This window comes from Rhinatrema bivittatum, chromosome 2, assembly GCF_901001135.1.
Source record: "Rhinatrema bivittatum chromosome 2, aRhiBiv1.1, whole genome shotgun sequence".
NCBI lineage: Eukaryota > Metazoa > Chordata > Amphibia > Gymnophiona > Rhinatrematidae > Rhinatrema > Rhinatrema bivittatum.
Window position 1 is genome coordinate 100956332 of NC_042616.1, and position 25035 is coordinate 100981366.

The 25035-nt window shown below is 40.5% G+C and overlaps 1 protein-coding gene across 1 annotated transcript in view; it reads right to left on the reverse strand.

Annotated features, from left to right (window-relative positions):
- Positions 1-1440: 1440 nt before the first annotated feature.
- Positions 1441-25035, reverse strand: part of LOC115083221 (receptor-type tyrosine-protein phosphatase N2-like) — a 322268-nt gene continuing 298673 nt past the window's right edge. The window contains exon 13 of the mRNA XM_029587030.1: positions 1441-1677. Within this exon, the coding sequence (XP_029442890.1) occupies positions 1606-1677 (72 nt within the window). The 3' untranslated portion in view covers positions 1441-1605. The remainder of the gene's footprint in view (positions 1678-25035) is intronic.

The window sequence follows — 25035 nt, forward strand, 5'->3', positions numbered from 1 at the left end:
AGTAAACCACTTAGGAAATCTACCAATATGTCTACTTACAGGATCTTCTATCATACTAGGTTAAAACAGTGAACTCTTGGAAATGTGCAGAACAAAATCTTGCAAGAGGGTGTGACCAAATTTTTACTGTACTTAAAATGAAGCAGAATATATTGGGCAATACATCGTTAACCAATAAGGTCAGATATTGCCATGATGGCAATATGTGAGGTATGTCTTTCCCCTTCTCCTGGATAACACTGGATGTTTGGCATTAAAATACAAATTATTTTAAGATATAAATTTTTCACCAGTGCTTTGAAATGAACTATTGGTTTACAACGTCGTTAGTACACCTGCAAAGCTCTTTAGAAGGAATCAAAACAGATTTCTAAATAGGTCATTTTTTTCTTGCCTTGGCATGCACACACCTGCATTTGCCATATTCTTTAAGAACTAGGTAAATCTGGCAGGATTAAGTTACTTTGCCACACTGTGGCAACCCTGCAGGTGGCTGGGAGTGATCGATAGGGAATTGATATCCCCATTAGGATCTGTTGACTGCTTCTTCTTCCAGATTGACCACAGTCGGAGACAGGATGCTGGGCTCGATGGACTATTATTGACTCAGCATGGCTGTTCTTATATTTACTCTGGCTTAGATTTTCTTCCATTCATGTGCCTACACTCCATGAACAGAGCAGAAGAGCATTTAGCATAAGTTAAGATATCATTCACTCCCACCACTCAGTGTAAAAAAAGGCGTAGCTCTTTATGTGGAAAATAAAAAAAAAACAACATCTGGAGCTTCATTTACTAATATAGCTTGTATTGTTCACTTGTATTTATTCTCTAAGAACAATAGCAGCCCTGTTCCATCCCCCTACGTCTTATTCATCTTTCAAGAATTTACAAGATGTAACTGATAACTTGTCACTTTCTGAGAATATTCTGCGAGTTCTCTAATTATCACAAACACATTTGCAATTCAGGATATGAATGTGTGCTTTCAAACAATGAAATTCAGTTCTCCAAGGACTTGAAGGTAGTTAGATAGCCTGTTCTATCCCTTAAACTGATGTTCCAGTGCATACTTTTATATCTATATACTGTATATAAAGGTAGATACAGATATATCAATATTTATATACATTTACAGATATAGATATCTATAGATCAGGTGACCATATAGCTCCATATCCAGGGGAAGAAGTTGAGTCACAGTCCTGGTTTTATCCCGCTGTATACATGGAGACTTAGTCCTGCTTATCTTGCAGAAAATCAATTAAGAAATCAGAATTCCATCTCCATGCATGCAATGGGGGTAACACTAGCACTGGCTCAGTTCCCCCCTCCCCCCACTGGACTGGAGCTCTACGGGCCTCCAATCAATCTATTCAATGTCTCCCTTCGTATTCCCCCTTCCTCCCCCCCCCCCCCCCCACAAACACTTCAGCTGTTGAATTGTTACTGGCTACAGAGGTTTTAAAGACCCTATTTCTATGCGGTTACGATAGATGAAGCACAGTTAAAGTCAGGTCACGGTTTCCAACAACACTTAGAGAGACTGACAGGATAAGAAAATGAGGGAAGGATCCTCAGGGAACCACTAGGAGCCTGGAACTCTCATTGTGGAAGTGCCTTCAGGATTGCATTCACTTCCTCCGCAACCGCTGTCAATGCAAATTCAAACTGTTCCTGTAGAGAAAACAAGAAAACGGTCACAATAAAACAAAAAAACACTTAATGCTGGCTATTCAACACTTTATTTTTAGTTTCATTTTCTGAAGCCATAGATACTAGGAATATAAAGTTATAGTGTTCCTCCTGAAATACATTTTTCATCTTTTAAAATGCACCAGCATGGATTTTCTGGACCTTATTTTACAGTATACCTAGCTATACCATCTTAGATTAAAGTAAGGAAAGCCTCATTATTTTAGTTGATAAAGAAAAGAAGATGATTTTAAAACGTGATCTAAAGCATGTGTTTCTCAACCCAGGTCTTCTTAGGGGCCAGCCATCCAATCTGTTTTTCATGATGCAGGTGATATACTGACATACAATGGAGTCGGTGCTTGCAGATCTCTCTCATGCACCTTCATTGTGGATATTCTGAAAACCGGGCTGGCCAGGTGTCCACTGAGGAGTGGATTGAGAACCACTGATTTAAAGGCTGTGAGGTCAATTTTCTTAAACTTGGAAAATGGATAAAGAAGGTAGCAGGTAAGTTATCCTGAATACTCAGTGGGATAAACTTCCTGCTGAATATTTTCAAATAAACTTATCTAAGTAAACCTACCTGGATAACACTGAAACCTAACTGGCTATATTTGAATTTTGCCAATTAAGTTTCAAAGTTATCCGGGACTATGTACTGGATAACTAAGCTTAACCAGTTATGTTGCCACAGGAGAAAAGAAAAAAAAAGAAGAAAACTGGAGCAGAGTGGGCTGATAGTCTATCCAACCCCTACCCAAGTGAAGCCAGTATTGTGCCTGGCAAGCCAATCAATCCTTCCCCTGAGAACCCTCATATAAAGCTTCAAAATGGAAGGCCTGTCTGGCTAACCAGTGCCCTTCCTCCTGCTTCCAGACCCCCCCCCAGGTTGTAAAAGATTACTTCCCTCCAGCCCCCCTACTCCTCCCTCCCCCAGCTCCTGCCACCTTGTTCAGCCAAGCCTACCTTTTTCACTTCAGCCAGACCACCTCAAAACTCCTAAAGCAGAGCAGGAACTGAGAGCTTGTATCCGACTCCCGGTGTGTCCGGCTTTACTCTGACAGCAACACTGGATGCACTGGGAGCTGAATGCTAGTTCTGAGGGGTTTATGGGGCTTTGACTAGGGTGGGAAAGGCAGGCTTAGCTTAAAGGGGAGGCAGGGGGCAAGAAAAGGGGCCAAAGATAAGTAGGTAAGTAACCTTTTTATATCGGAGGGGGGGGGGGGGGGCAGGAAGAAGGGGTGTCAATCAGTCAATCATCTAGACAAGCCATAATCATGGACTCTTTCTTTTTGGTGGCTTTGAGGGAAAGGGGGAATAGGCCAATAGGCCCAATATTTGTTTTATTAAAAATATATATATATTGCATTATCTTGCATTCTAAGCAGTTTACACATTCATAAAATAAAAAACTACAACATAAAACAGAAGTAAAATTAAAATAAAATCATTAATTCAACTTCAACAATGCCAGTGTTACAAAAACCTGGCCAGACTGGTTTCTTTTAATGCCTCTTCAGAAAGAAAAGTTTTAAAGGCCTTCTTAAATATTTTTCACATGGTCCACACCTCAGGCAATCTATTCCACAAGATAGGTCACATTATAGCAAATGCTCTGTCATGAGATTCTTCTAATTGCAATACCCACTGAGGCGCCATTTTTTGAATATGAAGAGAGAGGCAGTTTTTCTGCTCGGGGTTGAAGAACATTTGCTTGACATTTAGATCTTATTTTGATCTCCTGAAGAAGATTGCTTTGCAATCGAAACATGTCGGGACAGCTTTAAATGAGATGACGGTGTTTCACACTGTATGAGCCCTTTGGGCCGTATCAAATTAAGTGCTAAGTATATGTTTCTTCGACGTTTGGGTATTTGATATTAGGCATTTTAGAATTGGGGTAGTTTAAAATGTGGGAAATTTAGCATTTTTTGAACTTGGGTTCTTAGATTTTCTAGTGGTGTATTATCACAGTTTTTGATATTACTAATTAAAATATTATTAAAAAACAATTTTTCTTTATAAAAATTTGGCATAATTTTACAGCATAATGACAGTAAATGATTACAAATAACTTATTGCTTCATTGACCGATTACGGCTTGCGGCCCATTGAGTGGCGAGAGGCTGCAGAGAGAGATTTTGAGGCAATCATTGATGATATTGTCATTTGCTGTTATATAAGTTGTTCTAAATTATTTTTGTTTTATATGATATATATTGGATTTATATCCTTTTTCCTCTTCTTTTCTTTATTGCATACCAAGTGATGTTAAATTTCCAGATGGTTTATATACTTTAAGAATGGAATTAATACAATCAGTTGCCTCACTATTCAGGGCTTTATGAGCCAGGGTCAATAGCTTAAATTTCACTCTCCATTTCATTGGCAACCAGTGTAATGCAATAAGTATTGGAATGATGTGATCATAACAAGTGGATCCAGTGAGCACACATGGTGCTGGCCTCTCTTGGATGGGCATAGGCGATTGGGTCGCCAGGCCTTCTCCGCTTCTCTATCTCTTTCTTTTCTTAATGTCTTTGGTCACTTAATCAGTTATATTCATTGAGAACTTTAGTCACTGAACACCATGAACTACATGTGCCTCCATGAAATAGAAAATTAATTTTGCAAGCATGCAACAGATCAGAATTCCAGAGGCCAAAATGATCCTGAATAAACCACCTTAGATTCTTTGTAGACTGTGAAGCTTTATCCAAGGACACAACCCAAGGACTCCTCAAAACATTCAGCCATTAATCATGCCATTTGTACATAACTTGTAATGTGACTTGTATATCGTTTAACCATTTATTCTTTCCTTTTTCTTCCTCTTCACCAAGTTCTGCCACCCTTGTTAATTGTAACTGTACTTTCGGTCACCTGAGTTCTAGTTTGATGTATTTAATGCACTCCCGTTTCATGTAAACCAGCAAGATATGTTCTCGTGATTGCCGGTATATAAAAACCTTAAATAAATAAATAAATAAATAAATAAATAAATAAATAAATAAAAATATTGGATCAATAATAATGTTGCATATGAACATTAAAGACTACATAGATTATTTGGCATCTGAAGAAAGGCACTATTTGGTCCCCAGCTACAATATTATCTTTGGACGAGTCTTATACTGGTTAGGGATGTCCTCTCATTTTAAAAGGATATGAAACATCAATGTTATTTGTTAAATCATTCTGTGTCATTTCCCAACTGAAATGACATAAGAATTGAATGAAATAAAAGAGATAGATAATATGATGGGAAAATGAAATAAAATAAATGGAAAATGAAATGAAATTATTTTCCATGCACACCATGGTTGGTCCAATAAAAGGTACTGCAACTGGCAAAAACCCCTATATGCATGCAATAAATCTCGATTTGCATAGACTTTGCTTAACCTGAAATCCTGACTGATGCTTAGCATTCAAGAAGCAGATGTGCCCACAATTAGACTTTGGGGGCTCCATAAGCAACCACCTAAAAGATGTTCTTCCTTGGGTTTCTTAAATTAGGTGAAACTCTATGAGCATGCGTGGAACAGCTATGTTAACTAATCAACTGCTAGGTTTCTAACCATTATTTACTCATACAAAACATCTGGCAATCAGAAGTAGAGCTAGCCAGGTAATTAGTTACTTGGCTAGAATTTAGCCAGATAAGAGTTAAATATAGCCAAGTAAGCCATTTAGATGGATAACTATTACATTATCCATCTAAATGGCTTTTGAATATTGACCTCAGAATGACTTAAATGCCTGTAAATTCTGTTCCTTTGATAACTTTTTCTAATAGCGAGATAGGAGGAGTAGCCTAGTGGTTAGGGCAGTGGGCTATGAACCAGGAGACCAGCATTCAAGTCCTGCTATCACTCCTTGTGATTTTGGGAAGTCACTTTACCCTCCATTGCCTCAGGTACAAACTTAGGGCCTCATTTTCCAAGCCGCTCGCACGCGAAAAGTCCCTTATCGCGTGCGATACCAGGATGGGGGCAGAGTCGGCCCCGGAAGAGGAGGAGTCGGGGCATCACCGGGGCCGACTCTGCGCCGACACCGACTCTGCGCCGACACCGCGGACAGTGAAAAGGTAGGTGCCTTTTCACTGCCTATTTCGCTCCCAATAGCTACATCTCCTATGGTGGTGCTATTGGGTGCGAAACTGGCAGAGATCGCACCGCGGCAGTGCGATCGCTGCCGGCTAGCGCAGGCCCGCCCCCCGTTTCGGCCCCCCACCCCTCATCTTCTAAAGTATCGCAGGCCTGCGATACTTTAGAAAATGAGGCCCTTAGATTGTAAACCTTCTGGGGATAGGGAAATACCTCCAGTACCTGAATATAATCCACTCTGAAGCACTGAAAAGTGGAATATAAATATTTGTGATGAAATGACCCTATTTCTCCCCTTTTTGCAAATGCGGGACCAGGCATTTAGCCTGGCCCACCTTAACTCCTACAGAGGGAGAGAGCTCTGTGGGTGGGACCCTGCTGGGAGGGGAGTAAGAATGGAAGCGCAGCTGGAATCAGGAGGCGCCTGCATCTCCAGGAGCAAGGAGCTCCTGTCCCTCTCTGTCCCGAGGTAAGGCAGTCCTACTATGACATTGCTTTGATGTTATAAAAATAAAACTTGAAATTGCATTAGAAAAGGCTGGAGTCAGTGTGCTTTTAATGCGCCAGCCCAGAAGATTTGCTCCGTCATCTTCACAACATTAATACCAGTTTCAGCCTGGAAAGAAATAATCAATATTCATCCAAATAACTTGAATATTTTAGTGTTATTTATTTGCCTTTTGGCTCTCCATTTTAATTTTGTGTGCCGTTTTTTTTGTTAAAAAAACAATTTTGGAACAGCAGTAGATTGTGATGCGTTTATATTTTTAGAAATATAAGGCAACCTTTTATTATGGTGTTTTAGGATTCATGGACTAGTAAGGGGTAAGGCTCTTAGCTTTGCCTCAGTATTCAAACTGACAGTCATTATTAAACAAATTCCTATTAAATTACCAAGTATGTTGTCATAGGGACTGAAAAAAGTTTTTCCTTTACAGCAAAATATAAGCTTTTTTTAAACTACCTTTCAAATCAATTAAGGAAAAGCATGTGGCTTTTTAGTGGCAGTCCAGAAATCACATCTTTGATATCCTATTGTGTCTGATTTTGAGCTAACACAAGCACGGAAATCTTCTAGTCTGCATGCTTTGTCCATATTTTGTACCTATCAGTCCCTCATTCGGGATGGTAGCCTGCTCTGAAGTGAAACAAACGTCGGCCCCAGTCTAAATCGTGGGGAGGAAGTGGCTACATATAAGACACAGAGTGAAGCCTCTGCCCATTTCAGTGACCTTTAAGGAAACTTTCATAAATGCTCTTTTTGAGCTTCCATGAGCAAAGTTGGCTCTTGTCCCCTCAAAATTACAAGAATCACAACTTTAGAAAATGAAAATTTAATTCATCAAAACCAGGGCTAGTGCAAAGGGATTAGATGCCCTAGGCACCTTCTGCCTTGCACTCCCCCCCCCCCCCCCCCCCGGTCACGCCAATACCCATCCCGCCCCTGGTCGCAGCCCCGACTCCTACCTCCAGGGGCAGGTACCACTTGCCACCATTCCCCCACTCCCTGTGCTGTCCCCCCAAATTTAAATAAAATAACCCCTCCACTTTCCCGATCCCCCCAAGACTCTCGAAAATCCCTGGTGGTCCAGCGGGGTGCCCGGGATCAATCTGCCACTCTCAGGCTATCGGCTGCCATTAAACAAAATGGTGCCAGTGGCCTTTAGCCCTTACCAGGTGACAGAGGCTACCAGTGCCATTGGCCGGCCCATATCACACGGTAGGGCACTGGACGACCCGCACCATTTGAAGGGCACGAATCCTAATGCTCAAGCGAGTCACAATGTAGCTATTTTATCTGCATTTCATTATTTATTTATTTAAATTTCTATACCGATATTAGTGGGAACATCATATCGGTTTACATCAAAAACAAAAGGTTGGAAATTACATAAAACAGGGTCATGGGGAAGGAGTAATAGGAACTGTGAGAACGCAGGGTAGGAAGTAAATAGGAACGGGCTACTCGAGAAGAGTGCCGCAACGGTCCAAAGTAAGCATATAAATTTGTAAATAAAACATAACTTTAAACATACAGAGAACTTTATACAATGTTCATGGAGAGAAAGCAGAGGGGAATAGATTTATTTAAGGATGAATAGGAAGTTGTTCTTGATGGGCATGATGAGTAGCCAAGTGGGAAGAGTTAATCTTGGTAGGCGTATGCGAATAGCCATGTCATTCAAATCATTTTCCATTCCTTCAAAAGGCACAATTTTGAAATTTAAGGCTTTCTCTGACTTTGGCATTTCTAGCAGCTTTTCTTCATTTTTCTCCAGTCTCTGACGAGTATTTCACTAATGTCAAATTTTCTTGCAACTACACAATTATTGGCCTCCTTTGCACATTCTATAACCTTCAGTTTCAGCGATGCAGTGTAAGATGCTTTCTTTTTCTTCTCAGCACTCATTTTCCTGAGGGTAAGATGTCATTATTCTAATGTCTGTCCCTGCTGTGAGAACATAAGAACATAAGAAAATGCCATACTGGGTCAGACCAAGGGTCCATCAAGCCCAGCATCCTGTTTCCAACAGTGGCCAATCCAGGCCATAAGAACCTGGCAAGTACCCAAAAACTATTCCATGTAACCATTGCTAATGGCAGTGGCTATTCTCTAAGTGACCTTAATAGCAGGTAATGGACTTCTCCTCCAAGAACTTATCCAATCCTTTTTTAAACACAGCTATATTAACTGCACTAACCACATTCTCCGGCAACAAATTCCAGTCTAATAGTGCGTTGAGTAAAAAAGAACTTTCTCCGATTAGTTTTAAATGTTCCCCATGCTAAGTTCATGGAGTGCCCCCTAGTCTTTCTACTATCCGAAAGAGTAAATAACCGATTCACATCTACCCGTTCTAGACCTCTCATGATTTTAAACACCTCTATCATATCCCCCCTCAGTCGTCTCTTCTCCAAGCTGAAAAGTCCTAACCTCTTTAGTCTTTCCTCATAGGAGAGTTGTTCCATTCCCCTTATCATTTTGGTAGCCCTTCTCTGTACCTTCTCCATCGCAATTATATCTTTTTTGAGATGCGGCAACCAGAATTGTACACAGTATTCAAGGTGCGGTCTCACCATGGAGTGATAGAGGCATTATGACATTTTCCGTTTTATTCACCATTCCCTTTCTAATAATTCCCAACATTCTGTTTGCTTTTTTGACTGCCGCAGCACACTGTACCGACAATTTCAATGTGTTATCCACTATGACATCTAGATCTCTTTCTTGGGTTGTAGCACCTAATATGGAACCCAACATTGTATAATTATAGCATGGGTTATTTTTCCCTATATGCATCACCTTGCACTTATCCACATTAAATTTCATCTGCCATTTGGATGCCCAATTTTCCAGTCTCACAAGGTCTTCCTGCAATTTATCACAATCTGCTTGTGATTTAACTACTCTCCCCTATGGCTACCCCTCCTGTTTGAATCCTTCCCTCCCTTCCCTATGGCAGTCCCTGCGCTCCTAATTCTTCCCTCCCTCCCCCATGGCTGCCCCTCCTGTCTGAATCTTTCCCCCTTCCCGATTTCTTAATTCACCCACTGCTATCTGGACAACGACGGCACTTGCATTTGCTCAGGAACGTCTTTCCTCCTCTCCCATGGTCTCCCAGTGTAGCGGTAGGACAGCTTCTCCCCCACAACTCCTCCGGATCCATCGCTGCTGCTATGAGGATGACAACAGCACTTGCGGTTGCTCAGGTGTATCCTCCCTCCTCCCACGCGGAGTCCTATTGGCATGCTTTGAACCTCATGGCTTTAAGTGGGCCAATCAGATCCTGGCTGGGGAGGGGGGAGGACGTGCTTGTGCGACTCTAAGTGCCGTCATTGTCCTCATAGCAGCGGGTGAGTTAAGGGATCAGGAGGAGGAGCATGCAAATGATTCACTCATGCATCAGCATTAAATGGATTGACCTGTGTATAAGACGACTGTGATTTTAAGGACCGGTTTTGGGGGTAACATTTTTTGACTTATACACAAGTATATACGGTATATGTGTTATGGAGGATAACAGCAACAGAACTAAGTAATTCCAAAAGAAGTATTTTCCAGGACTTCACATTATATTTTTTTCAATTCTTTTATCGGTAAGATGAGAAAAAGAGAGAACTCCTTTGTTTAATAGAGATATTGAGGAAGTACACTATGGAGCCTATGTACTAAGCCACATTAAATTCAACCATTGGCATGCATTAATGGAAGATTTTAATACAGGTGGTATTCATTATTTGAACCCTCAAAGAGTGTTTTCTGAATCCAATATGTATTTTTTTTTGTGGTTTCTCTAACATTGATGTATTACCGCTGCCAGGAATGCATTCGCACTATTAGTAGCAGGAACACCAGCCTCATCTTTCCCTCCCACCCATCCCTGTAGTCAACAGTAGGGGCCGCTTTGGCACAATTCTGCCCCCTCCCAGGTGACATACCACAGCTGTTACCACTTCCAACTACTCTCACCTTCTAAATGTCAGATCACAAGTGTTGGCTTTCTTCAATTCCTACTCTTTATAATGTCTTGAACACAAAGATTGAGGCAGGGGAGAGCCATGACGGCAGAGGGTGGCTTTGAAAGGAATTTGGGATTCATAGAAGGCTTGGTGTTTGGGGGGATGAGCTATTTGATACAGGGAAGGGATGTTTGGACTTCATGGGGGATAGGTTAACATTAATTTAGGGTACATACAATATGACCACTTGCTGGGAGTCCAAATTGTTGGGGTTGTTTGAAAATGGTTGAGCAGATGGCATGGTGGATCAGGCTTAGAGAGTGATCTTTAATGGACAGGGAAACATTTCCCCTCTACAGATGAACAGACTTCTCCCCCAAAGTGAAATGGCTTCTTCAGGCTACCACCAGATCACAGGCACTTTCGCCTCAGGCAAACCCAAACCCTGGAACAAAGGGCTGAGTCTACACTTCAGATCGGTGGTTCCAATAATGTCAAATGTACTGAACACAAAAATAGTGTGTCCATAACAAGTTCTACTTCCACAAGCTTCCACAGTAAACAGCAGTTAATAGTAAAACCAAAATATCTTTAGCAGCGTGATAGATCACTCAGCACAAGGAATTCAAGACAAAATCCTGCACACTTCATTTGAAGAAAGATTGATCACTTACTCAGCTCTTTCCAGCTGAGATAAGTTATGAAGCATCCATGAATCAGACTGCTCCTTTTGATATTGTTCCCATGATTCAGGGCTCTTCTAAAAAGAATCTGGCCTTATATCTAGGAGCAGAGTTTTGTTATTACTTCCTCCATAGAAAAATGTTTTCTCTGCTGGATTTTCAGAAGGCGTTTTCAGAAGGCGTTTGACAAAGTTCCTCATGAGAGGCTTCTAGGAAAAGTAAAAAGTCATGGGATAGGTGGCAATGTCCTTTCGTGGATTGCAAACTGGCTAAAAGACAGGAAACAGAGAGTAGGATTAAATGGGCAATTTTCTCAGTGGAAGGGAGTGGACAGTGGAGTGCCTCAGGGATCAGTATTGGACCCTTACTGTTCAATATATTTATAAATGATCTGGAAAGAAATACGACAAGTGAGATAATCAAATTTGCAGATGACACAAAATTGTTCAGAGTAGTTAAATCACAAGCAGATTGTGACAAATTGCAGGAAGACCTTGTGAGACTGGAAAATTGGGCATCCAAATGGCAGATGAAATTTAATGTGGATAAGTGCAAGGTGATGCATATAGGGAAAAATAACCCATGCTATAATTACACAATGTTGGGTTCCATATTAGGTGCTACAACCCAAGAAAGAGATCTAGGTGTCATAGTGATAACACATTGAAATCGTCGGTGCAGTGTGCTGCGGCAGTTAAAAAAGCAAACAGAATGTTGGGAATTATTAGAAAAGGAATGATGAATAAAACGGAAAATGTCAAAAACCCTCTGTATCGCTCCATGGTGAGACCGCACCTTGAATACTGTGTACAATTCTGGTCGCCGAATCTCAAAAAAGATATAATTGCGATGGAGAAGGTACAGAGAAGGGCTACCAAAATGATAAGGGGAATGGAACAACTCCCCTATGAGGAAAGACTAAAGAGGTTAGGACTTTTCAGCGTGGAGAAGAGATGACTGAGGGGGGATATGATAGAGGGGTTTAAAATCATGAGAGGTCTAGAACGGGTAGATGTGAATCGGTTATTTACTCTTTCGGATAGTAGAAAGACTAGGGGGCACTCCATGAAGTTAGCATGGGGCACATTTAAAACTAATCGGAGAAAGTTCTTTTTTACTCAACGCACAATTAAATTCTGGAATTTGTTGCCGGAGGATGTGGTTAGTGCAGTTAGTATAGCTGTGTTTAAAAAAGGATTGGATAAGTTCTTGGAGGAGAAGTCCATTACCTGCTATTAAGTTCACTTAGAGAATAGCCACTGCCATTAGCAATGGTTACATGGAATAGACCTTATGGCCTGGATTGGCCACTGTTGGAAACAGGATGCTGGGCTTGGTCTGACCCAGTATGGCATTTTCTCATGTTCTTATGCACCAGGGAGCAAGAGCACACAACAAGCAGTAGGGGTGTGCATTCGTTTCCTACGTATTAGTAATCCGCAATGTATAGGGCCATATTCGTTGTATTTAAGGAGCCCTTGTTTTGCCCTGAAATGGCTTCATCAAGGGGTCATTGTATGGAAGTCTGTAATGTGGAAAACAATTAGCCAGTGCTTAATTTTCCCACGAGATTTAAAATTCTAACTTCACATGAAATTAAAATCCATCTAAATGATAAGCAGTGACACTGACATTTGAAAGTGTATGAATGGCAAATTCTCAATTTTAGATTTACATAAAGTTGAAACTGATCCAAATGATAGGCAGTGATGCTGAGATTCAAAAGTGAATGAATGGCTAACACACAATTGCCTTCAATGCCAATTGCAAGTGAATGTTGCAAAGTTATTTCCAAGTTATGAAATTTCCAAAGCAGAAGTAACAATTGCCACAAACGCATCCCATGTTGTCTTCTCAAACACGCAGTGCATCCAGGAACTAGTTTGAAACCTTTTTAAACCCAGCTATGCTAACATTTTTCATCACATCCTCTGGCAACAAATCCCATAGTTTAAATTGTACCCGGGGTGAAAAAATATTTTCCAATTTGTTTAAATGTGCCAACTATTAACTTCATATATATATCTACTGTGGTCACAAAATGGATCATACCGAGGTACTGTGAAATTCTCTGTTTTATTTTCCATCCCTTTCCTATTAATACCTATTTGCTTTTTTGACAGTCACTGCACACTGAGCCGAGGATTTCAAAGTATTGTTCACGGTGATACCAAGTTTCTTTTCCTGGGTGGTGATGTCTAATATGGAACCTATCATTGTATACCTGTACTTTGTAATAATCTTCCTTATATGCATTGCTTTGCACTTATCCATATTAAATTTTCATCTACCATTTAGATGCCCAGTCCTCCAGTCTTGCAATGTCCTCTTGCAATTCCTTACAATCAGCTCATGATCTAACAACTTTGAATAATTTTGTGTCAATTGCAAATATGATCCCCTCACTTATCGTTCCCCTTTCCAGATTATTTATAAATATATTAAAAAAGCAAGTGAAATAACAAAATATTTAGACTGTCATCGTTTAGCATGTGCCTTACACATTGTATATTTTGACTGAATATTACATCTCAGAAGAGGAAAGATGGAAATCAGCAGAACTGGAAACAAATTCTTCTGTAGGCAATTTAGAGATGAATCTATTCCTACACTGACACTTTATTATTAAAACCTGTCACAGGACATTTTTTAAATAAAACTTTCTTGATGCCCATCTGCAATATACAGTTGAGCAATGACAATTTAATTAAACAATGGTTCTCTTAGATTGTTTTGAGGATATTTGAAAACCTAGTCAGCTTTAGCTGAGAACAGAACGACACTGGTAAAGTAACATGATGTCTATTTTGCCTGGGGATGTGCTGTAATTGGCATTTATAACCTGACTTTTAATCCAGGGTCTTAAATTACTCTAAAAGCCTACAACAGTTCCTTATTTGCATTCAGTGGGGGGAAGCACATGGTTTATTTAAGCCCATCCAGACAAATTCTCTGGAGTGAGCCTCATGCCAGCATGCAATCAGATATTTAGAATTTCTTGTTCTCTTAGGCTAAACAATATGGACAGTTTTTAAAGAAAATAAGTAAATGTGGAGGAGAGCAGGATAAGATAAGCAAAACTATGTGTTAATTGCTCTTTGTACACGAACAAAGCAAGCATAGCATCATATTCATTTCAATAGAGCAGTAGTTTCAACTAATGAATATACTTGTCGTGTCGGTCTCTCTCACTATTTTCCTTGCTCCGTGATCATAGGATGAACCACACTCCTTAGCAGCCCAGGAGCCAGAAGTAAAGCTGCCTTCAAGACCAAATTTTTTCAGGGTTGCTCTTTTAACAGTGAAAAGCGGGTCATCTTCTCAAGAGATTATCCCTGCCTTTTAATTCCAACAACAGTGTATCTGGTTCTTCCCTCCCATCAAAATTAGTAAACGTGTGGTACATCCCAGCATCAGGTGTTGACAACAAGGCATGTTTTGCTGTGCTTTTTCAGACCAATTACTTTTTAGTATTCTTTCATTTTATAAACTTTTTTTGTGGATAATGCAAATGAGGTTGTTGAAGGAGCCAAAACTATTTAAGGAAGATACAATATTTTTGGATCACTGGAATTTGAATCACTTAAAACCTTGATGCTATGTGAGATTTATTATTATTATTTTTAATTTTTATATACCGGAATTCCTGTATGCAATACAAATCAATCCGGTTTACAAGTAACAAAAAGGTTGCCCTGGTCTGGGAGGTTAGACCAGGGTTTTTTACATAGAACATTGAACAATAACAATCAACCAATGAACATTATTACAAGGAACCGTGAAGATCACTTAAAACCTTGGTAATCATTTGAAACAAGAGTTGGATGAGAAGTTGTCTTCTTTGAAAGCTGAATCGGCATTTCATATATTTGAATCTCAACATTTGGAGTTGCAAAACTCTGTAGAGAATTTTAAAATAGAATTGAGGAAATTTAAAGTGAATACATTTAATAAGGATGAAGTTGGTTAAAAGAGAGACTTGGTTTATCCTTAGATGCAACCTGTTATTAAAAGTTTTTCGAAGAGATTGACATTTGATGCCTCCTCTGATAATTCTTCTAGCAGCAAGGACATTCACTTTCCTCTTCTCATTCTTTAGATCAAGATGGCATTTCCAGGAAATCAAGACGGAAATGGAAAAACAGGAGAGGATGGACACAGTAGAAAATGTGAACTCATTCAGCAATGTAAACAGTTAGAGGTGAATTTTAAAAGCCCAGCAAGGACCAAAATCAGATGTGCACGCATGTAGGATTTGCACATGCCCAGCAAATTTTAAAAGCCACCTACAAGCATGCGCATGTCCCGATGCACGAATATATCAATCCAATTCAAAAAGAGGCGTGGTTTGGGCGAGGCCAAGAGATGTGCGTGGAAATACTTATGCACTTGGTCTCCAGTGCTGTCTAACTTTACTTCTGCTATGGAGGAGGTGTAAGTTTAAAAATAAAACAACCATCCCTGAGGGGTTTAAAGGGTCTGGGGCAATTGGGGGGAGTGCAGACTATTAAACCAGGGGGTTTGGAGGCTCTTGCTCTACACTGGGTGAACTGGTGGACGAAATGATGAAACTGGTCAATTTCCCCACTTGTGCAGCTCATGCCTGGATGTGCGCGGCTGTGTGTGCCTAGTTGCAAAATAGGGCACACACATATGTGCACCCAGGCTATTTTATAACATGTGTATATGTGCACGTACATTATAAAATAGCCTCGTTCCTGGGTGTGCACTGACGCAAATGCGTCAATGTGGACCCGCGTGCCCCTTTGAAAGTAATCATTCCTAATTCTTATTCCCACTAGGGCACTTCGACCAGCTTCCCAGTCCTTCCTAGAAGTCCTGTCCCCTCGAGTCACCAGATTATCAATTATTCGTGAAAGAGCTCCTACAATTGCCAGCCCCATATATTGGAATTCCCTTCCACTTCAGTCGCATGCCTTCAATGATTCAAAAGTTTTCAAGAAACAGCTGAAAACTTGTATTCACTGGAGCACTTTCCACTTGTAACATGTCCAGCTAACTTTCAACATGATGATACCTTCAGTCTGCGGTTCCATCTTTAAAGCACGCTCTTGTGACATGATTATGACTAAAAAATGTTTGACAGCTGCTGGAATATAAGCTGCCTCCCATAGTCTGTGTTTTCCTTTACTCCCTTTGATGTGTTAGCTCAGCTATCATCCTGAGCTGATTTCTATGTTGTTTTTATTCTTATGTATGTGAATGTTCTCTGCCCTGAAATTCGGAGGCTGCGGGCTACAAATAATTTTTAAATAAAATAAAAATCAATAAATCTTTCTCATAGAACTTTGAATTTAAATGAAAATTTTTTCTGTCCAAAAGTTTATCTTTTGTACTATATGTGTCACTAGATGCTTTTCAATTTCATGTTGTTTTTATATCATTTTTTGAGAATGTTATTGTTAAAATTATATTTTCAAATGTGTTCCCTAAAATCTTCTTCTGTATCTGTAGTTCAAAACCAGTTGATGTGTTGTTAGCTGGACCCTAATTGACAACGCCTTTAAATAATTAATATTAAAGGATATCATATGTTTGAGGTCTAACTCCAACATATATCCTGCAAATTTGGTTATAGAAGAATACCAAGCCATCATTACTCTATCCAATGATCTTTCAAATGTGATTAAACAAGCGGATAAGGGAGGCACAATACTCATTATGAACTGAGAGGACTATTTTGGTGAGATTAAATGGCAATTGGTTGCCTAATTCCTACAAGATCATTGTAGTTGTCCATCTGACAGATTATGTGTGCATTGGTCAGTTATTTTTTGACCAAAAAGTTTTGGTTTATGAATGTTCATAATCCTAAAATACCTATCATCTATATTTTGACAAAGATTAACATGAAGATGATGACCTGGAAGTTGTGCTGGAAACAGAAGAGATGTATGTACTAGCTGCATGCCAAGTAGGATGGGGGCCACAGATAAGTTCATGATATGGCCATCAGGAAGATTTTTAACTGATCTATGTCCTGTTTCTAACACCAGCCACACTATCAGCCTACCACTTAGCCAGCCATGTCTCTGCCTTGAGCTTAAACAAACCCTCGTGCTTATAAACTTTGACCTTGGAATTCATCTGGGTCACAGGCAGTACAGTGTAACTGGGTTTAAAAAAGGTTTGGATAAGTTCCTAGAGGAGAAGTCTATAAACCATTAATCAATAAGGAATAGTAGCTTGTGATTTATCTAATGGTTGGGTACTTGCCAGGTACTTGTGACTTGGATTGGCCACTGTTGGTAACAGGCTAGTGGGCTCGATGAACACTTGGACCTACCCAGTATAGCATGTCTTATGTTTTTATGTAAGGCACCCTCAGGCCTAGCTGGAAACCATTCAGGATGTTGGAACTCACTCCTAAATTTATTACCACTAAAAGTATGTGCCCCCTATCCTAAAAACTACACTAGGTGCTGCCCTTGATATCTTGTTAGGCATATCACAACCCAATGCTAACTATCCTGACTCAGAGACTGCCTCTGAGATCATATAACCAGCCAGGCACCATCCAATACAATAATGCTGAACTAAAGCTTTTATATATAAAATAAAGATTCTATGACCTTGCCACCACCTATATGAATGTGGGTGTCCTGTAGCTAGGAACACTTTCCTTTGCCTATACCTCTCTCTGAAAAGGAATGCCCTCTAATTGCCCGTATGACTGTGCACATCACACCCTGCAGCATATAAGCACGTGAAATGACACAGATGACAACTCCTCATCATTGTCTAAGGAGGAGAAAGCGGCAGAAGATGATGATGAGGAGGGCGCCACTTAACTTAGCCAGATAAGGGCTGATATTTGGACTCATCCAATTAAGTTAACTGGATAAGTTAGATCTGCCACAGAGCAGGTTTAACTTATCCAGATATAACTTATCCAGCTAAGTAGTGCCAAATATGGGGATATTCTGCAGCATAACCATGCTATGTAATTTAGTAAGCTAGGTTTATGTAAGTTAGTTTTGTACGGCTAACTTACATAAACGTTTGTTTCTAAACAACTACTTCTAGCATGATTTAAGCGTCTCGTCATCTTACTGAACAGTTCTGAATATTTGCGGCATATTCAAGCTAAGTAACACAATTTCATTTCCAAAATATTCTGACACTTGGATGCAGGTTTTAGAAGGGCTTGTAAACAGAAAATTGAAAAGAATTTATAAGTCGGTTTTTAACCAATGATTGAGAGTACAGAGGTTTGTGAACTTGCACTTTTTGCTCCCTTTCGAGATCTTTTTCCTCCTTTTAAGTGACTAAATCAGGTGGTTTGAGTTTTTTGTGCACATTGGTTACCTTCAAGAAATCTGAATTTTGTTGCAGAAATGTACGCTTTGTCATCAGTGGCGACAGGGCAGATAAATAACGCATGGGTACCTGACCTTAGAATGCTCTGTATATGAGAAAACCTAAAATAAGACTTACGTGACTAATTAATTTCATTTGCTCAACTTGTACTTGAATTCTCTCTCCCTCCTTCCACACCACATTAATGATTTTTGCTATTGATATTATTGCTACCATTGTAAATGATGACATTGTTGCCTTTGGCTAAGCAGGTTTAGTGGCATCTTTAGATCCCTTAAATTGAATTGTGGACCACTAATAAAAGGAAGTGCAAACTGGAATCATTTTTCTGTCCTTGGATTAAAATTGATACGGTTCTATGAGAAACAGGCCACTTAAGCAAAAAGATTAACCTGGGCGTATTGGCCCTTCCAAAAACTATAAATCAGGGCTAGCAATCACTACTGCAGGTAATTTGTGGGAGCGTGCTGCAGCTTTTTCAGCAGGTGTTTAACACTGCATCCTGAAGACTAACTATTTTAACAGAATAAACTGTTGCAAAGCTGAGCACATCTTGTTTGAAATGTGGAAAAAAAAACTGTGGTGTTAGCAGAATGTAACAAGTAGCGTCTGCTTCTCGTGCAGCTGGGCTTTGGTAGTGCTGTTTTATTTTCAAAATAAAGATAGTATATTATAGGCAATTTTTCAAAGGGATTCAGCTGAGGAACTAGGGGACACTCACAGCAACAGTGAAAGTGGCTGGGAGCATATTGCGATCCCAGCACTAAGAAGGGGTTTCAGAAGGCAGGGTTGGCTTCAGGCCAATTGGCACTCTCTGCAAAAACTGAAATTCACGCTCCCTCCTTCCCCTGCCAGGAAAAATACTGGCTTCTCTTGCAGCACCACCTGCAGCCTCTTCAGAGATCTCTTCTCTTCTCTCCTAGTCAGCACAATCCCTACCCAATCTTGCTCCCCCCCAGTGACAAATTTAGTTGGTGCCATCACACCCCCACCCGTACCCCTGGAAGATCAGACAACTCCAGTGAAGTCTGGGGGTCTATAAAGGATGGGACAGAGCCCCCTTCCCCCAATATAAATCCTACACTTCAAGTAATATAAACATACACTGATTCTACTAGCTACAACAATGAGTGCAGGTTTCACTTTATAACTCACCCTATGAAAAACAGGCGAATTACAGTGTCACCTATGTCAAAGCAAAGCAACTCCCTCCAGTGCCAGGCACTTGGTGAAGTTAAACAAAACCATACAAAAAAGACACTTAGAACCCAAAACACAAATATTCTATACCATAACAGTACTAATTGCCAGGACTCAAACAGCAATCTTACCTAGGAAAAGGCAGCACTACAAATATTACATCAGGCCCTACAACACTAATACACCTCCTACTGGGAAAATAGAACAATCCAGACTGCTACATATCCCTATACACTAGCAGAATCCTTCACTTTAACCATAAACACAAACACAGAACATGTTATCACAAACTCGAAACAGAAACAAAAACAAATGTAAATCCCAAGAAGCCAGATTCTACGTGCAATGCAACACTGGAAAAAAACAAAACCAAAAAAAAAATTTCCTCTTATAGTATGCAAAATACTAATATATAAGAGATGCACATTCCCAAAGCTGACATATGCAGATCACTAAACTGGAAATAATATGCTTTTTATTCTACCTTTGTTGTCTTTGTCCTGGTCTCTTTTTCCTGCTTTCCTCTTCTCAGTTTTTCCTATTCTGCCTTTGTTGTCTCTCCTGGTCTCTTTTTCCTACTTTCCTCTTCTAACTCCTTTTTCAGGGTCTCCTTTGCATACACACAGGCTCTCTCAACCATGCTCCCTCTGTAACACAAGCTCCCTCACACAAACTTTCACTCTCACAGACTCTCTCTCTCACACACACAGGCTCTAATTCTCATAATGCTCTCACACACACATCTTCTCACTTTCACACACACACGCTCTTATTTTCACTCTCACAGGCTCTCTGTCCCACACAAGGTTCTCATTCAAACTCATCCCTTACACAAACACACACAGGCTCTAACTCTCTCACAGGCTCTCACATGCTCCCACATTCACAATCTCTAAATCTCACACATGCTCTCTCGTGCTCTCACACACACAGGTTCTCACTGTCACACATGCTCTCACTTCCATACATATACATAGGCTCTCAATTTCATACACCCCCACTGAGCCTCTCATTTTCATAAACACACACACAAACAAATACTCTATCAGGGCATCCCACTCTCTTCTAGGCCAATTCTTGAGCCGCCCATGGCATAGGCTTCACAGCAGCTCTGCTGCACTGTGGCCTTCTTTTCTTCTTGGACCGCTGCAGGATGGGGTCTACAGCAGCCTTGCTGCAGGGTTTTTGTTTGGTCACTGGGCAGCACTGATTGGGTAGGGCTGTGCCCAAAGTGGGTGAGCCACCACCTACCCAGGCCCACCCACGGCTATGCCACGGGTCCCAGGGCCGTATCAGGAGGGAAGATAGTAGTAGCGGCTCTATGATGTGGAGGGAGAAAAAAAGTTTTACTTGCTTGGGGAGAGGGGCATCCATGCCCCTGAAGATTCCCCTTGGCACATGCTGTCTGGGTAAAGGGCTGTCCTAGCGCTAGTGAAACAGCCCAGGCAGAAGCAGCAGAGGAGGCGGCACCCAGCAGCCATGGGAGGGTTTTTCCCTGCCTCCCACAGCATTTTGGAGGAAGTGGCAGCATTCGGCTGCCATGGGAAGGTTGGTCCCTTCCTCCCGAAACCCAAAGAAAGGGCAAGGTTCTCCATGCCTCAGGGGAGGGGAGGATCAATCAGGCTGCTGTCATTGCTCTCTCCTGAGAAGTCAAACTTAATTTAGATCAGAATTCATAAAGGTGGGGGGGGGGGGGGGGGAGAGAAAGGAAAAAAAATAGATGAGGACAAGAAAGCAAAAAAAAAAAAAAAAAAAATAGGAAAGGCAATAATGGATGTCCTAGATATACTATGGAGATAATTTTCAAAGGAGTTATATGTATAAATGTAAGATACTATCATAGCAATTTAAAAAATCCATTTATGCAAGTAAAGTGCACTTACTTATACGTGAATATCCTATGGACAATTCAGTGGATATATTGGAGCAATTTTCAAAAGCCCAATTACACAGATAAAATGCATATACACGTATAAAACCCAATTTTAATCATGTAAATGCTTTTAAAATCAGGCCTTTTATGTTCATCTCCCAACAATTTGTATCACCATCCAATTCCAAGCTGGGCCCAGAAATCTTCTTAGAATTAAGAAAACAATTTTAACTGTTCTAGAATAAAGAAAACATAATTAACTTGAGAATACCTAACAAAACTGTTATATAGATAATGATGAAGAAAAGTAGTACCAAGAGAGAAAGAGTCTCCTGGTACAAAGCCAAGAAAAGCTTCCTTTTTTTCTTGTGTTGCTTTTGTAAGATCTAGAGAAATCCAAATTATTTTTCTTATAAATGTCACATTAGCTTTATAAACATGCATGTAATTTTAGCTTTATAAAAATGCATGTAAATTTTTATAAAGCTAATGTGACATTTATAAGTAAAAAACTTTGGATTTTTTTCTTTTTTTATTGTACTCTACCAATCCAAAATAAACATTTGAAAAAATTAATGCAAATGTATAACTATATTTAGATCTTATCCAAAAACAAAGGAGGCCATGAACTTTGCCCTAACTTGCTCTTCATATTCTGAGTCCTGCAGAACAGCTGTTACATTGAAATTGTCCTGGGATATTTGACCTCCCCTTTAGTACCATTCAGTAAATCCTCTTCCTCACTAGCAGAGAATAAATCTTGTTCATAGGCATGGAAGCATCTACTGGAAAGCCCAATCCACCAGATTTATTTTGAAGATTTCACAGGAAAAAAAGAGCCCAGACTCTAGAGAAAGTCACCAGGCAGAGATTTAAAGGCCTAGTCTTGTTCTCCAATTTTTCCAGTTTATGGTGTAAGAGTAACGTTCTGAATCAAAGAATCATTCACAGATTTAATTTCTTGCACATCTTTCTCTAGGACCTAAAGCTTCCTTTTAAATTCTCTCTGGTCAGCTTCCTGCTGCATGACATAGCCATGCCGCTGAATATCCCTTGTAACTTAGCTGGATAAGTCATATCCATCTGAACACTTACCTGGCCAATGCTGAATATCGGGCCCCAGGAGTTTAATAAGTGGAGGCAATCTATCACGAACTGGCAAAACCGTCAGCTCCAAATATCTCCCACTTGATTTAGTAGACTGTCCAACTCCCCTCTACTCCTTCACCAGGACCAGGGGCATATGACCAAGATGAGAAATCCCTTTTTTCATGAAAAGAGAACTCAGGCAGAGAAACCTGCTCCACACCAGCTCTCTCCTCCACTGCCCAGTCTCTGATACCATCAACCAATGTTAGGGATGACTCTGAGCCAGGCCATAGCAGGATGAGAGAAGCTGGGAGGGAAAGAGAAACCTCTTCCCTAGGCAATTCAAGGGCTCCTCCACCCAAAGCTGCAACAGTGACACCCTCTGTCATTTCAGGCTCGCATTATAGGAAAATGTTCAGTAGCTGTTGAACCATCAACCCCAACAAGCTTTAAGATGAAATCTAACGGACCCTACCCCTCCTTTGGGACAATATGGTCCTCAACACAAAGGTAACATCTAATAGAGAGAAAAAAAAGGGTAGTCAAAAATCCATGGTCCATTCTGCTGGAACACTTACGCTGCCATCTTAACACCACCCCTTTATATAAAATAGTTGAGAAAAATCAAGTATTATGGTTTGTCGGACAGTATCAAGTGACAATGTGTCAAAATACTTTGATGTGCATTCCACATGTCACAAGGAAAGTAGATTTAGCAAAACCAGAATTCAAGACCGTCTTCTTTAGCTTTAATATACGTTCAGCTAGAGAAGCTGAGCAAATAGTATAAAACAGCATTAGGAAAGAGCTCCAAACTGGAGGTTAGGCAGCAATGCAGTTAATATGGTGCTTATCAGATCACCCTTTCTCCTTTTCCACAGAGAGTTAAAAAAAAAAGTAGAAAGAACGGGCACAAGCTGCCAGCTTGGGGAATAAACGGTTGGCATTTGTGCCCCTTCAGCTGAAGAAGAGACTGAGAATACCAGCCCTCTTAAGATTGACAGGAAGAAGCAGCAGGCATCACCATCAACATCGGGGCCTCACAGTAACTGGAATTATCAAAACCTCTGAAACAGTGTCAGTGGACACCATTCATTGATGCAATCACCTTGTCACATCTGACCTGCTCAGATCACCTTCTTCAGCCTCATCCTCCTGGGTGGTGATGTTGTGACTATGACTTTCCTCCATTGTGGTGGCAGTTATTCATATTGCTGGAGCAGCCTAATGAGGCATCCTCCATTGTCTGGGCATTGTTGTGTTTCCTTTAGATCTGATGATCAATGTCAAGGAAATCTTCTGACAGCTCAGGTCTAAAACAAAATGTGGACAAAATGTAGACAGAATCTGTAAGGGCACCAGCCCATGCTGGCATACCTATCTATAGGGTAATGCTAGTACGCTCCTCGATGCTGAAAGCCAAAATGGTGGTCACATCTTTTCTGGTGATGCTTCTTCTGCATGTTACCAGAATCAGATTGCTACAATTTCAGGATTCTCCAGCTAGATCCTTCTGAAAAGTGTTCTCTAAATGAGTTCACAGACCCTGCACAAATTCTTATGAGATCAGGACATTTCAGTAGATGGGATGAGCTTATAGCAAAATTGGAAATACGGTCTGATTAGCACTACTGTCAGTTTCTGTTTACTTGGTTTTAACTTCAAAGGGAAATAGCAATTCAACAAGAGAAGAAAGCGGATCCCTGTGAAGAAGAGGCCCTATTTCCCCTCTTTAACCTGGTCTACCTGAATTTCCACAGTGGGATAGAGCCATGTGGGCGGAGAAAATGTTTGTGAGCCCAGCTGGGATCAGGATGCCCCCTGTCTCCAGGAGCAGGCACACCTGTCCCTCTCTGCTGAAGGTTTGAGAGTACACTGTCGTGAGGTAAGGCAGCCTAATAATATATGTAAGCAAGAAGGGTCAATGAAGCTGAAAGTATATGAAGAAAAGGCTGGAGTTAGTGAGTGTTTGTGTCTCCAGCCTGGAAAGATTGCTCACTATCCCACATAAGGCACAGAGAAAACCCAAGTCCCCAGGGGAGAAAAGAGAAGGAAAGAGTGTGTGTGTGTGCAGTCTGTCAGAAGTTGGAGGCAAAGCAGTGCTGACGAGTTTAAAGGGTGTGGCTCAGGGAGCACACTGAAGTAAAGCTGTCTGCAAAGAAAAGATTTTCTGTTTAAAATACAGAAAGTTGAAAAGAATATCTGCGCCTCTAAACAGAGTACAGAGCATAGGAGTGCACCAGAGCACTGAGAACTTTAAAAGACTGTGGCTCAAGATGGAGCACAAAGGAGAAAAAATATATCAAAAGATTTTTTTTCTTTAATACAGAGATCTGTGTTGGTGCTTAAAGGAATGTTGAATAGCTTGGAAAAGTTTGTAAGTAGCAGAGAAGCTCTGCTTGCCTGAGAAAAGTAGGGAATCAAAGTGAGTCAGCTAGAAGCTGGTGAAGCAGGCTTTTTTTCTTTCCCCTTTTCATGTGAAAAAATTAAAGAAACAGTATTACAGAGAGACTGTGTTTGTACAGGTCAGGGTCCTTGAAAAGAGATGTTAAATGACCAGTGTGCAAAGTGTTGGAACAGG